At 39.8% G+C, this 13469-nt stretch overlaps 1 protein-coding gene across 2 annotated transcripts in view; it reads left to right on the top strand.

Moving 5' to 3' along the window:
• The window catches only part of shroom4 (shroom family member 4), a 51744-nt gene that overhangs the window by 19550 nt on the left and 18725 nt on the right, over positions 1–13469 (top strand). For both annotated transcript variants that reach the window (XM_067443770.1, XM_067443779.1), the window contains exon 2: positions 5817–5968. In XM_067443770.1, coding sequence (XP_067299871.1) covers positions 5817–5968 — 152 coding nt within the window. The remainder of the gene's footprint in view (positions 1–5816; positions 5969–13469) is intronic.

Here is a 13469-nt window from a genome sequence, read left to right as displayed (position 1 = left end):
TAGCAAACATATTGTAGTGGGAGAGGTGAAGATTAACTTGCTTCATCACTGTCCGAAACAAACAGACACCCCTCCCTCCTGCGGTCTCTGAGCCTGGGAGTGCAAAGGCATTTTTCGGTACACTGACAGCATAACTAGGAATTGCCTCTCAAAGCCGTTATTGTATTAAAACTATTCCCATCCTGGGACTTATAATTTTCAAGTCCTTCTCTTGTAATTTAAGGTGTTTCTCGCCTCCTCTAGCTAAAGCTCAGACTGTATTTTATCTTGAAAAGGAGTAACTGGAGCGGAGTCAGAGTTTGTTTGCTGTAGCCTCTGCCCTCACTACTCATGTTGGGTGTTTTTATAAACACAAATGTCTCAGGCAGAAAGTTCCCCCTAACATTCACCTCCTCAACCATATTTTCCACCAGGTCCCATTTGAAGAACGGTTACGGAAATTCTTATTATTCGCATGACATGTAAGGAGTGGTCACTCCTGAGGGAGATTAAAGGAATGGGGAGACCGAAATGGATTTGTCACGTAGGACTGTTCAACCCTCCATAAAGGTCCCTTTGTGAACTTTATTTCATGATCACTAGGGAGCAAGTCCGTACTCATGCCCAAGCCAAACAAGCACTCATGCAACACACACACACAACACACACACGCGCAGAGAGAGAGGTCTGATGGAACATAGGTGTGGTTGCAGTTATTTTTATCAAGCCTCCAAGGAGAACATGAGCTCAAGGGATAGGAAAGAAAGAGTGGGAGAATGAGACTGGGTGGGCATACAGGAAGGGAGAGAGAGAGAACGAAGGATGGAGGTTCAGTGAGGTCCATGTGGTGTGTGCACCAGCTGACGCCAACACTTTGACAAAAGTTTTTCACTCTGGGTTCTCTAAATAATGCAACAAGATCTGAGAGTAAATGCGCACGTTTGAAGTACCATTACATCATGGCCCCGGGTACCCTTTAAACAGATTTATTGGAGGACAGCGAGTGTATGCTCTTATCTTCTTTCTTCTCGTTTTATTTTGGTTTCCCGGGCTTCCTAGCAGGGAGTTGTGGAAGTTCTGAGCACTTTGGCAGCTTTTGAGGTAAGAAGGTGCGTGTGAGTTTGTTTTATTGCCAAGGGGGCGCTCGTGTATGCCTGCCAACTATGTGAATTTGTTCTTTTTGTGCAATAGTGTTACATATCCTGCCATAAAACATACCTGCTATGAGGGTTACCGGGCTTTTTCCAGTGGAGTATATGCAGCAGATTGGATTTTAGGGTGGAAAAAGGCTGTGTTTGTTTTGAGTTTAATGAACAAATGGAAGGTCAGGCTACATCACTTCTCTCCTACACCAATGCACCTGGAGAACATACTGTAAACCGATTTCATTGAGACTCGCACAGAAGGTTTATTGGATTTGCTGCAGAAATTCAGGTCTGAGGTGGTACACTCATCCAGCCAGTTTAAAACCAAGTGGAAAAAGAGTTATTCAACAAGTGTCGTCTGTGTTGCATGTACAAACAAACACATGCAACCTCTCAGAATTGAGAATGAAGCCCCTGTGGTCCAGGCTGAAGGGCTTTGCGGATGTTGATTGTGGTATCCATGGAAACAGTCTGTTTGGAGCAGATGGGAAGGAGGAACGGAGTGAGAAAGAGCAATGTCCTCTGTGAGGCTGTAATTGTGACCATACATCTGAATATGTAATGTTTCCATTACATGCTACCAACCATTTTGCATCATAAACCAACCGAATGCATGAGAAAGACTTCAGGCCTAAGGTACAGACAACATCACTCAGAAATCCTGACTGAATGACTGTCTTTTCTCCTCAGACCAACCTGAGAATATCCTAGACTGGGTAAACCCAGCCTGATCTGCCCGCATTTTGATTTCGCCCGGCAACTCAGTCTGGAAACCTGTACATTAATTTCTACTGCTTCTGTTACACTTTCGTGGGAACCAATCACAGCCTGCCTTATTTACCTGGCACGCTATTGGCGGGTTTAACATGGTGACGGATAGAGAAGCGATGGGTCGTTGCCCACTGATCATGCCTCTTGTGGTCTGATTGGTTGAAGGACTATCCAATTGCGTACAGAGTTATTTGAATAATGCCAGTTGATCACGCCCCTTGTGCAGCAGAAAATACAGTGCAGACTCCCCAGACCAATGTTCAATTTTAAATTGAGCTTGGTCTGGTGATAGCCAGACAAAAATATCCTATCGTGGATCCAAATGTTAATTAAAAGCTGTGACACACCAAGCCGACGTCAAAGAACTAGCAGCAATGAAATTTGAATGTGTTGTCGCCTTGCGACGGCTGCGTCTGGACCAAAAAGCTGCACTTTAACACACAGCAAAGACTACAGTTGACTGGCAACTGTGCCTGTGTGTAAGGAAATAACTGTGTAAGCAGGTATCAATAGTCTATATTCGTAATTCATAAAGGGAAAGCGAAACTACTACTGCAGATATACTAACCATGAACAGGGCAGTGCTTGCTTACCGTTTTGAATATCAATCACTTTCTTTATTCCATTCAACTTATGAAAAAAAATTCACTCTCTAAACAGAACAGCCAATCAAATTGATTCAACATTCTGAATGAGGCAGACTCCTGCCGACGAGAGCCTGAATAGAGCCGACCATTGGAACACACTGCAAAAACTGACTCTTACAGACGGCCCGATGTTGGCCGACCATCGGCTTGGTGTATCATGGCCCTAAAATATTATTTTATCTGGTCTAAGACCCTCAGAAAGTCATTAACTGCATCTCTCCGTCTTCCTTTTCTCTTCTGCTTCTGTGTCCCAAAACCATCTCTGGTCTCTTTTAAAGTTGTTCTCTTTCAGGCCACATGCGTTGACAAATGAACAGCTTCTCGGCTTCCCCACCTGAAATTTGACTTGATAAACGGCACAGAATTAGAACATCTTTCATTCACAAAGTTGCCCTGGCATGTTCGGTTATTAAATATGTTTGGCTGATTTCATTATGCCTTCAGCTACCGGATCCTCTCAGGTCTGTTTAATCGTTTTGTCCCTTATAAATTCATTTCACAGATTTCTGCAGATTTCCCAGCACAGAAAATGCAAAAACATCTCCAGATTCTGTCTGGGTCTGCTTATGAGACAAAATCTTACTGAACATTTTGTGAAGTATGAACTCTACCCACATCCTGACACTCGCTGTCCCCCACCGAGCATTTTATTCAGGCCGCATGAATATTCCCTTTATGCCCCTCTGGACATGTTCTGTCTTTGATCTCCCCAAATATTCCTGCAATGCTCACCGCATACAGTGAATGTTCACACACAACACATGTGCATATGTTTACTCTACGATACAGACCGACAGTTGGCATTGGATGAGTCTTACAAAAATGGGAAAGTGTGTGAACATGTTTCAGAAAGATTTGGTTTCATTGTTGAAACATGGGGGCTCACTTGTAGCAAAATGGTGGCATGTGTTTCCGTGCATGTTGTTGTTTTTTACTTTGTATTGAGTATGTTTACTGGTTCTGCTTCAAAGTCAAGAAAAAATAGCCTGTTTTTGTGATGCGTTGCATGCTGAACTTGACAAAAATACAATGAAAATGCACTATAAACCTGTTTAACACAATCTTCTGTGATGTACAGTAGGCTTTTACGGTTTCTTGATTGCTCTTGTGATTTCTTTATTTTCAGGTTTTATATTTATGGATTTGGCAAAGTGACATCCCTGGGAATGGAACCCGTGACCTTGTCGTTGAAAGCACCATTTTCTTTTTAAACTAATATTTTTAATGTTTGAACCTCTTTAATCTAAATTAGATTTTATGGCAATCAAGTTTATACATTAGTTCTCGATAGTCCTGCTAGTTCTCAACAGCCTACCCCTGATAACCATTCTATAATTTATTGCATTTATGAAAGGATATACTCAGTGTGGTTTTATATGTTTATATTTAAAAAAAAAAATGTTTTTCTATATTCACACACAGGATAAAAAAAGAAAAGAAAATTGATTTGCGAGCTTGATTTAAATATGACTATTAAAGCAGCACTAGGTAACTTTTCAACCTTCATAATATATTTTTTAAGACTCTTGTGATGATAAATCGACTTACAATAGGTTGAATGACATGTCTGCCATAGCCTGATTGGGTCTGTATCGTTTTTAATCGTACTTTTAAACTTCGGGTTTCGGGTAGTAACCCGAGAACAAAAAGAACTACAAAATTCGACTGCTTTACGGCATATACGTCACTTCCACCAACACACACACTTCCTTAAATTCGGACGTGCGAGCCCAACTTTGTTCGTCGGATAATATAGTCATGTCCGAAGCAGCACAGACACATAAGAAAGAAAAGGTTTTGTTGGAGGAAAGCAATAAGAGGAAACGAAAAAGTGATGGGATTAAAGGCAGGACGAGGATCAACATGTGACCAGCGTTTGCTCGTCGGCGTGAGCTGAAGGAGGCGTGCCCGACCGATGCTGTCATGCTTGTTACGGTGATTACCTACCACTCAAACATTGAACTGAAGTATCATATAGATTCTGTAAAACGGTAACCAATAGACTACTATAATGACGCAGGCTTGTAAACGTGAGCATCGTGATTATTTGGCGTTTGAAAAAAATAAAACCCATGAAATTATATTCATATGACATGCTGAAACATGCCACTGACTGTAACGTTACCTGGGATGAAGACATTTCACACGCGACGCCAGAAGAACTCTGAACTCCTCCTGCAGTGTTCAGGGGAACTGTCAGTGCTGCACCGACCCGCGGTGCCACTTTTATGAAGTTATTTGGCCCGCACCGCACCACTGTATATATTTTTACAACCCGCCGTGCACCCGTGACCATTAAATAGACATACGGGGTCCGCGGGTTATGAGACGAGCCACACATCACTAGTTCAGGGCTATCAGGGTTGTCATGTCAACAAATGCACGCGCGATGGCATCCCCTGACATTAGTTGAGGACATTATTTTTTCCAAACTGTAGGGGGACCCCGAGAGCAAAAGTAGCCAAGTGCAGCTTTAACACTCGTGTTATGTATTAACTATCTCTGGGGCAGAATATATCGTTTGAATTTTGAAACCCCTGATCTGCAGCATGACGGTAGCTGCTGAAAAGAGAAATGTGACTTCAATTTGAAAGCTTTGTGGCGTTAGCTGAGTATTTTGATGGGTGGATTTGTGTAAAGGGAAATGGGCTCTAATGTAAGACCTAAAACTAAATATGATACTCTGTTGTAATGTATGTGGCCGTCAAAAAATGAAAGGTGTGCTTTTATGTTAGAAGCCAAGATTTACATGTGCGTGACTGAGTGAAAATGTGATTGTGTATGTTTTGACTGGGCTAATATTTTGTGTATGGGAATTACGTGGCTTTTGGAGCTGATATTTGACCCTTTGTCCTATTTTATGTAGGAGGCTCCCCAATGGAATAACTTGGTATTGTGTGTCTGTAAAAATGTTTGATGAATGGCTGTGTGAACTCTGTGCATTTACAGTACAACATTGTATGTATATTTGACTTCTGCCCCCTCTGCCCAATGTTTTTAAAAGAGGAAGTGGCTACATGTGAAATGGACAGGCTGTATGGGTAAACGTGCTTATCTGTAAGTAAGTTCTGTCAAGTGTGTGTGTGCGCTGCTCTTATTTAAGCATTTAACCTCTACGTCCTCTTTGAGGGAGATATGTGTTGTTATATGGCTTTTTTTTTCTCTCCAGAGGACCTCAGAAATGTATTTTTTCACATCTGTGGTGCGTGAACATATACAGTGCATATTTAAACATCATATTTAACCTTAAACTGTTTCTCTCTCTTGCCTATAGATAGAAGAGGGAGGAAAAGCAGCCCAGTGTAAGAAGTTGAGAGTGGGGGATGAACTGGTGAACATTAACGGCTCTGCTCTCTACGGCTCCCGTCAGGAAGCTCTCATCCTCATCAAAGGTTCTTACAGGGTTCTAAAAATCGTCATCCGGAGGTAAGCAAACACAGACATACACACACATGCTGACTTAAGTTGCGGTCACACTTACTGTTGTTCTGCGAATCCAGGAATTTCATTTGGTATCCACATGATCAGTGTTGACCAACAGAAGGCTGCTTTGTTTCAAAGTGACTTCTTTGTGAGCTTTATAACTCGCTACACTATTCAGGGTTTCTACTGGTCTTAAAGGGTTAGTTCTCCCAAAAATGAAAAATCTGTCATTAATTACTCACCCTCGTGTCATTCCAAACCCATAAGACCTTCGTTCAGCAAGGTCGAACGAAGGTCTTACGGGTTTGAAACGACATGAAGGTGAGTTAATTAATGACAGAATTGTCATTTTTGGGTGATCTAACCTTTTAATTCAGAGACATGTCATGACATTAAATGTGGCATACATTGTAAAAAGTTATTTTTATCAGTATCTCCTGTTTTCAAATATCTAAATCTCTTAAAATCGAAATGCATTTTCTTAAGATGCAAATGTAAAATGAAGTCTTGAAAAATGTAACAAATATGTCAGATGAGTTATGAAAACTTCCCTTTGAATAAAGTTTTTTCTGAGCCCATTGTCAGATATTTGTTCATGTTTTAATCATAAAACATAAATCATTTTCACAGAAATTAATGTAATTTTGTATCTCCAGTAAATGCATCTTGATTTAAGGATATTTAGACATTAGCACTGGAAAACAAACCGGAAGACAAAAATACTGAGGAAGAACATAACTTTTTGCAGTGTAATCAGAAGATAAAGTAAGAAGATAAAATACATTTCCATATTCTAGTGGTTTGGAGCAGAGGTATTCAAACTACTTATCTGTAAAAATGTTGTAATGGAGACCTCCCTAGACATTTACATTTAGAGAACATAGTTTAAATGTATTTCTTAATATTATTTACTTGTCTTAAAGGGGTCTTTAAAAACTCTTAAATTTACCAGACACCTTGCTATTGACAATAGACAACGTGTTTTATTTTTTGCCTGCAAAATTTTGCTCACAATGTGAATTCACCTTTTATAGGAAGCTGCCATTTTGACTTACACACATATATGCTAACTTAAGATGCAGTCACATTAACTATTGTTTGGTGAACCTTTGTTGATGAAATCCTGTCATTTCATGCAAATTGTCCACAATTGGCCAACAGTTAGTGTGATTTTGTGATCTAGTGTGAGCTCCAAACATCACTGTATTATATATAATATACAATGGACCTTTTTCCATTTTGCGAATGTGATCACACCTTTATATAATGAGCCATTTGACTTCTGAAACATTACACCTAGAAGATGTGACCAGGATATGCAGTGTTTCTCTGTGGGAGATTATTTGCACAGTGGCTAAATCCACCAGTAGCCTCTGATTATGTGTCTGTTGTTTATTTTAGCTGGCATGATGCAAGTTGACATCAGCAGAGTTTGGCAGACAGGAGAGATTTGTCACTCATGACAGATACAATTGACTGACACACCCTGTTAGACTCACAGTAGCCTGATCTAGGATCAGATCTTCTGATATCAATATCGCTCCTAGTTGTCAGGACGTAAATGTTTAAGCTGTATCCAGGTCAGTGTTGGTCCATTCAGTCTGACCACTGGGGTTTTTCCCTGTCCAGGCATGTGGGCAATCAAAGTGTCATGTGATAGTGCCTCACTGTGGCTGTGTGCAGAGGCGCAGTTGAGGAGACTAACCAAAACATGCACACACTCACAAACATTTGAAGAATTTTTGTGATGCACCCATATGCAGTTGGTGATAAATGTTTACCTTTTATTGCTAGCTTTTTGTGCGCAGGGTAAATGAGGTGCCGTGTGTGTTGTTGAGTCTGGACTGGATGTCCAGTCGGCTGAGTCCAGCACATTCCAGTGTGTTGAGGCCTCACTGCATTAGTAGCTACCAGACAGCTGAGTGTACGTCCCACACTCCTCCCTCTTTCATCTTCTTTCTCCTCTCTCATTTATTTATACTGTCCTCCCTTCCTCCCACTCTATAAACCCACAATCTCAACTCTTCATTCTTTTCACCAACTGTCTAAATAAAAAAATCTCTAGCTTTTATAACCTCATTCTCTAGCTTAAGGGGATAGTCCCCCCCCCCCCTCCAAAATTTAGATTTTTTCATAATTTACTTGTCCTCAAGTTGTTACAAACCTGTATGTTTTTTTCTTTTGCTGAACACAAAAAAATATATTTTGAAGAATGAAGAATTTTTGAAGAATACCAGACAGTTGAGGGTAGCCATTGACTTCCATAGAAAATTCCAATTACCGTATCCCACAGTACCGTTACCTGTCTGTTTTTTGTCATTCTTCAAAAAACAAAATATATATATACACGTGTGTGTGTGTGTGTGTGTGTGTGTGTGTGTGTGTGTGTGTGTGTGTGTGTGTGTGTGTGTGTGTGTGTGTGTGTGTGTGTGTGTGTGTGTGTGTGTGTGTGTGTGTGTGTGTGTGTGTGTGTGTGTGTGTGTGTGTGTGTGTGTGTGTGTGTGTTGAGCTGCACAAGCTAGGCCTTTCGCAACGCGCCATTGCTGCTGAGGTTGGACGCAGTAAGACAGTCATTTTACATTTCTTTAAAAATCCTGAGAGTTATGGGACAAAAAAGTCAAGTGGTAGACCCAAAAAGATTTCAGATTTCACCAGCACTGAGCCGCAGGATCTGACGGGTTGTCCGTGAAGACATAGGTCGATCCTCAACCCAAATTAAGGCCCTTACTGATGCTGACTGCAGCCCAATAACCATAAGACGTCATCTGCTAGAGAAGGGCTTCAAGAACAAAAAACATCTTTAAAGGCCACGTCTCCTCCCACGACACAAACTTATATATATATATATATACTGTGTAATGTGTTTGTTTTGTGTGTTTGTTGAAGTATTACATTTTGGGATAATTTCATTATATACAGTAGTGTCCATTATATATTTCATTAATAGTCACACAGTGATTTTTTTGTTTGTTTTAAACTTTAATTTGTGTTCATCCGAAGAAAAAAAGTCATATACATCTGGGACAGTATCTAGTCATTTGTGGGTGGAGTCACAGATGCTGACCTAGCATTAAATAAAACTATACTGATACTTTGAACTTCATGTTATAGGCTCTCAACAGTGCATATCTTTTGAAACATGATTCTCTATACTGAGTATCCTATAACATATAGGGATGTCTGTATATATATATATATATATATATATATATATATAACATGCACACATACATGTGATACAATTAGACAATGCAATATTTAGACTAAATTGTATTGCATTTTAATATCCACCTTACTAGCATTGGCTAGAATTGTATAATTGTATTGTATTGTTGCTTTAATGTATCCTTCATAAACTCATTCTTGAACCCCTTAAGTATGCTTCAATCTTAAAAAGTTTCTAACTTTTATAACCTCGTTCTCTAGTTTTGAATTTCTTTAAATTTATGATAATCTCTTCATTGTTTAACCTCATTCTTAAACCCCTTGACAATCATCTAACCTTTTGACATTCTCTATTTATCCTATCTGTTGTAAATATACCAATGAAAACCAATTCAATATGCTGTTTATTTTTGTCCATACTCCGACGCCAACCACTCAAAGATTCTCAAAACACAAGAATTCTCATGAAAATTTTTACAACAAAATACAACCTACATGAGTGCACTTAAGGTATGAGAATTCAGAATTCCATTCTCAGACTGTAAACATGCTTTTAGCTAAAAGAAAAATCTGAACTTTTATACCTCCAGTATTAGGATAGACATCCAAACACCAGCTCTGCAGAAGCTATCCACAGAGTCAGAGGTTCGGGAGTGAGGGAGATGAGAGGGGTGTAGAGAGAAATTCCTTTTCTTTTTACATCCGTTTATTTGGCTGCATGTCAGAAATGCGGCAGTCTTAGTGTTATTACCCTGCCTGTGGTTTTCTAGGCTGCACATCCTACTCTGTATGTGTGCGTTTTGTATTTTGCTGTTTGTGGGTTTGAACCCTAGTCACACCAGCAGGACTGCGCTGGAGGCTCTTGAAGGAATCAGATTTGATTGTTCTATGTGGATAGACTGTTGCTGTACATGTGGTCTTTTTGCATGCGGCTTGTTTTTGTATCAAGCTAATGGGTTGGATTGGTTTGAAATAGAATGCATGTTTATTCATGCTTGGCAATCACTTTAACATAGGCACGGCTGTGTCATTTAAGGTCAGTGTTGCTGTATTGTGAGGCCTTTCAAATGGCTTTACCAGCTTTTCAAGTCACTGTTTCTCACCTTTAACCTTTAGCAAAAACACACTATTGACCTTTCCGCATCATCTAGAATAGTTGTATCAGCTTTGTGCGTGTGTGTGTGCGTGTGTGCGTGTGTGCGTGTGTGCGTGCGTGCGTGCGTGCGTGTGTGTGTGTGTGTGTAAAAGCAAATCTTCTTTGCTGGTTTATTGCTCAAAGAAAGGAACTTAAGTATGACTATGTGTATGTGAGGCTTTGTAATGGTGTGTTCGTGTGTGTGTGCATCTTTGGACGTCAGTAAAGGTCACATGTATTACGCAGGGCTCATTTCCACCTCCATTTTAAGGCCAAGGAATGTATGACTATTCAGTTAGCACCATGATAGAGATGTTTTTTTCTGTGTGTGTGTGTGTGTGTGTGTGTGTGTGTGTGTGTGTGTGTGTGTGTGTGTGTGTGTGTGTGTGTGTGTGTGTGTGTGTGTGTGTGTTTAATGCCAACCTCCTTGCCAGTCATTAGACATTTGCCTTATATTAGTTTTTGCAGAGGAGGTTATTTGAACAAACAGAACAGTATTCTAAGAAGCATAAAAATCCACAACGCATAAATATTATGTAAGATAGTGGTTTTCGACCGATTACAACCCCCTCCTTTGGCAAAGACTAGCTTTGCTAAAATGTACTTCTGTTATAATAAGAATAATTAACATTGGGCCATTGAATTATTTTTATCTATATTTTGGATTGGAGCTGTTGTGTCCTGCTTTTTTTTGTGAATGGGAAGGTGAGCTGTACAGTTAAAGGATGTTTTTGGTATGCCATGTCCAGAGACGCACTGTATTGTTTTCCTGCACACACACTTTCTATTGTTCAGCAGCAGCTGTCTGGAATGCAGATCTCATGGCATGCACTTTGTTCATTGGACCGTACTTATAATTGCAGACATTATTGTGTCTTCAAATTTTGAGTTTCATGTGCTTAGTTCTTTCTTGTAAGTACTAAAAGTATGAACACTTATTACACACTGAAAAAGTTATCTTAACCTGATGTGCTCTGCCTGGAGGTGTGGTGCCCATCTTGCAAAAGAGAACAGTGTGCTTCTAAAATTTCTGGATGTCTGGTTCCTCCTAGCTCCAACTCCCACTTCCTGTTACACATGCTGACTGTAATAGCAGCTTTAGGAGCTGAGCTGGGAACCATGGGACAGAAATGTTTATTTACAGCAAATAACCATTGTCAGGGCCGGAAGAACTGTTTTGAAATGCATATTTTGTCCCTGACTTAAGCTAAGTCTGAAACTCAGACCGTATTTGGACTGCGAGTGTAACAATATTTAGATGCACGCACTCATGCTCAGCCTTAAAGGAAGGGTAGGTCTTTACAGGAAAGCCACGTGAGGTAAGGGAAGTGTTGCTGTCTTGCTTTGGCATGTATGTCTGGATTTACTGAGCAATTGGCACATTGTTTCTACATCATTTGCCAATTGTATGTATAATAATAGACCATACATTAATTTTTTTAATTTTTTTTTTTTAAATTTTTTTAAAAATCTTTTGCGAATGTTGCTTGTCAGACTGTACGAACATGATCCCCGATATAAGCCATGTCACACTTTAAGATCTCAGTTGTCATTAATGTCATACTGTACGATAGCCAAGGCACGCTAAAAACGGACGCACACAAGAAAACTCGTCCAGAGTTTTATATCATCAATGAATTCCGTGTTCGGTGACAGTGAGCTGCATTACACGCAGGACTGAAATGGTGGCTACAAAGAAATCTCTAGCTCTCGTTTTGGTCATAGTTTGTCTTGAAAAACCAAGATATTTGCCGGTCGTCATAGAAGAAGTCACACTGCAGGAGTGTGCGCCAAATCTTAACATTTGATCGCAGTGGTCATTAATCGGCTGCTGGTGAACATCAAAGATGTCAGATTTTAGCCTAGGATCAGAGGAATCTTTTAGGATTTCTTTTAGGAATCTTTTTGAATCTTTTAGAAATTTGTCTCAGACAGCAAAATCGTGGGCAAAATCGCACTGTGTGCATCCGGCTTAAATGAAAACCAGATTTTCAGACCTTAAACCACCCCAGAGTCACCTTTGGTTGAGCCAGAAATTGACATGTACATGTTGTGCTGCTCAAACAAACCGGAATATTTTGAAAGCACCACGGTGTTCACACTATTGGGTGTAATTCAAAAAGATAAATTACGCACATTACCTTTAATCAGTACCAATTTTCCATGCCTCAGCATTTCTTGAATCGTTTGAATAGAAAAGGAGCAGTTAATAAATGGCACTTTTAGCCATGTGCAAATCACATTAAAGGAATCAATGGCTGCAATCTACCGTAAGAAGCCATCTGGTCAATTGCTGATTTGCTGCAAGCACCACTGCTCTCATGAGGAAATAAAGCATGGAAGAGCCACTTCAGTAATCATCTATCAAAGGTTGCCTGGTCTCTCTAGGAGAAATCCCAGTTGCACTTCACTCTATGAGTTTATGATCTTGTGGTTTTGAGAAGCTGTGGAGGAGAGTTATGAAGGACAGAGACAGCACACTCGGGAAGCTTCAAGGAAAAGCAGTCTCACAGTAAGACCCTGTCCGATCTGCTAAGGAACAAGAAAGAACAAAGGAGACTCAATGCCAAAACAATGGACATTCCTTACATTCCAAAGACCACCACCCCCTCCTGACTTTCCACATATTAAGAACAAAACTCTAAGACCTTTCAGACTCCAAAACTTTCCACATGCCAGCCTCGGTGTATGGTGTTACTGTATAATATGTTTTGATCAAACTTGAATGCACAGAATATAACTCATTTATAGTTTATGGCTTACGTTGCTATTTGTTGTTATATATACAGTATGTATTAGGGAATCATTGGTAATCAATAATTTATTTCAATGCTTTGGCCGATAGTATGAAAAATGGATAATCATTTGGAGATTTAATAACATTTCTATCATGACTACTCTCAGAGTGTTTGGCATGGTAATGGTTATGACAATGTTGATATGTTTGGTCTTGGCGTAAAATATCTGTTACGCTGCTGCTGCTGCTGCTGCATAGGGGTGGGTATCGTTTGAATTTCAACAATTACGATTCTGTTTATCGATTCCAAATTCAAAAACAAACAAAAATCAACAGGCTAAAGAACACTTACACAAGGAACTTTTGCCCTTTATAAATAAAATATGCATTAAAAATATAGTTACTAAAGTTATTTAGTCAAGAACAGCGAGTTAATTTTCTCGTCTTTTGTTGTTTGATTAATAATG

Source organism: Pseudorasbora parva, chromosome 1 (assembly GCF_024679245.1).
Source record: "Pseudorasbora parva isolate DD20220531a chromosome 1, ASM2467924v1, whole genome shotgun sequence".
In the NCBI taxonomy this organism is placed as follows: domain Eukaryota; kingdom Metazoa; phylum Chordata; class Actinopteri; order Cypriniformes; family Gobionidae; genus Pseudorasbora; species Pseudorasbora parva.
This window is presented reverse-complemented; position numbering and strand designations above follow the sequence as displayed.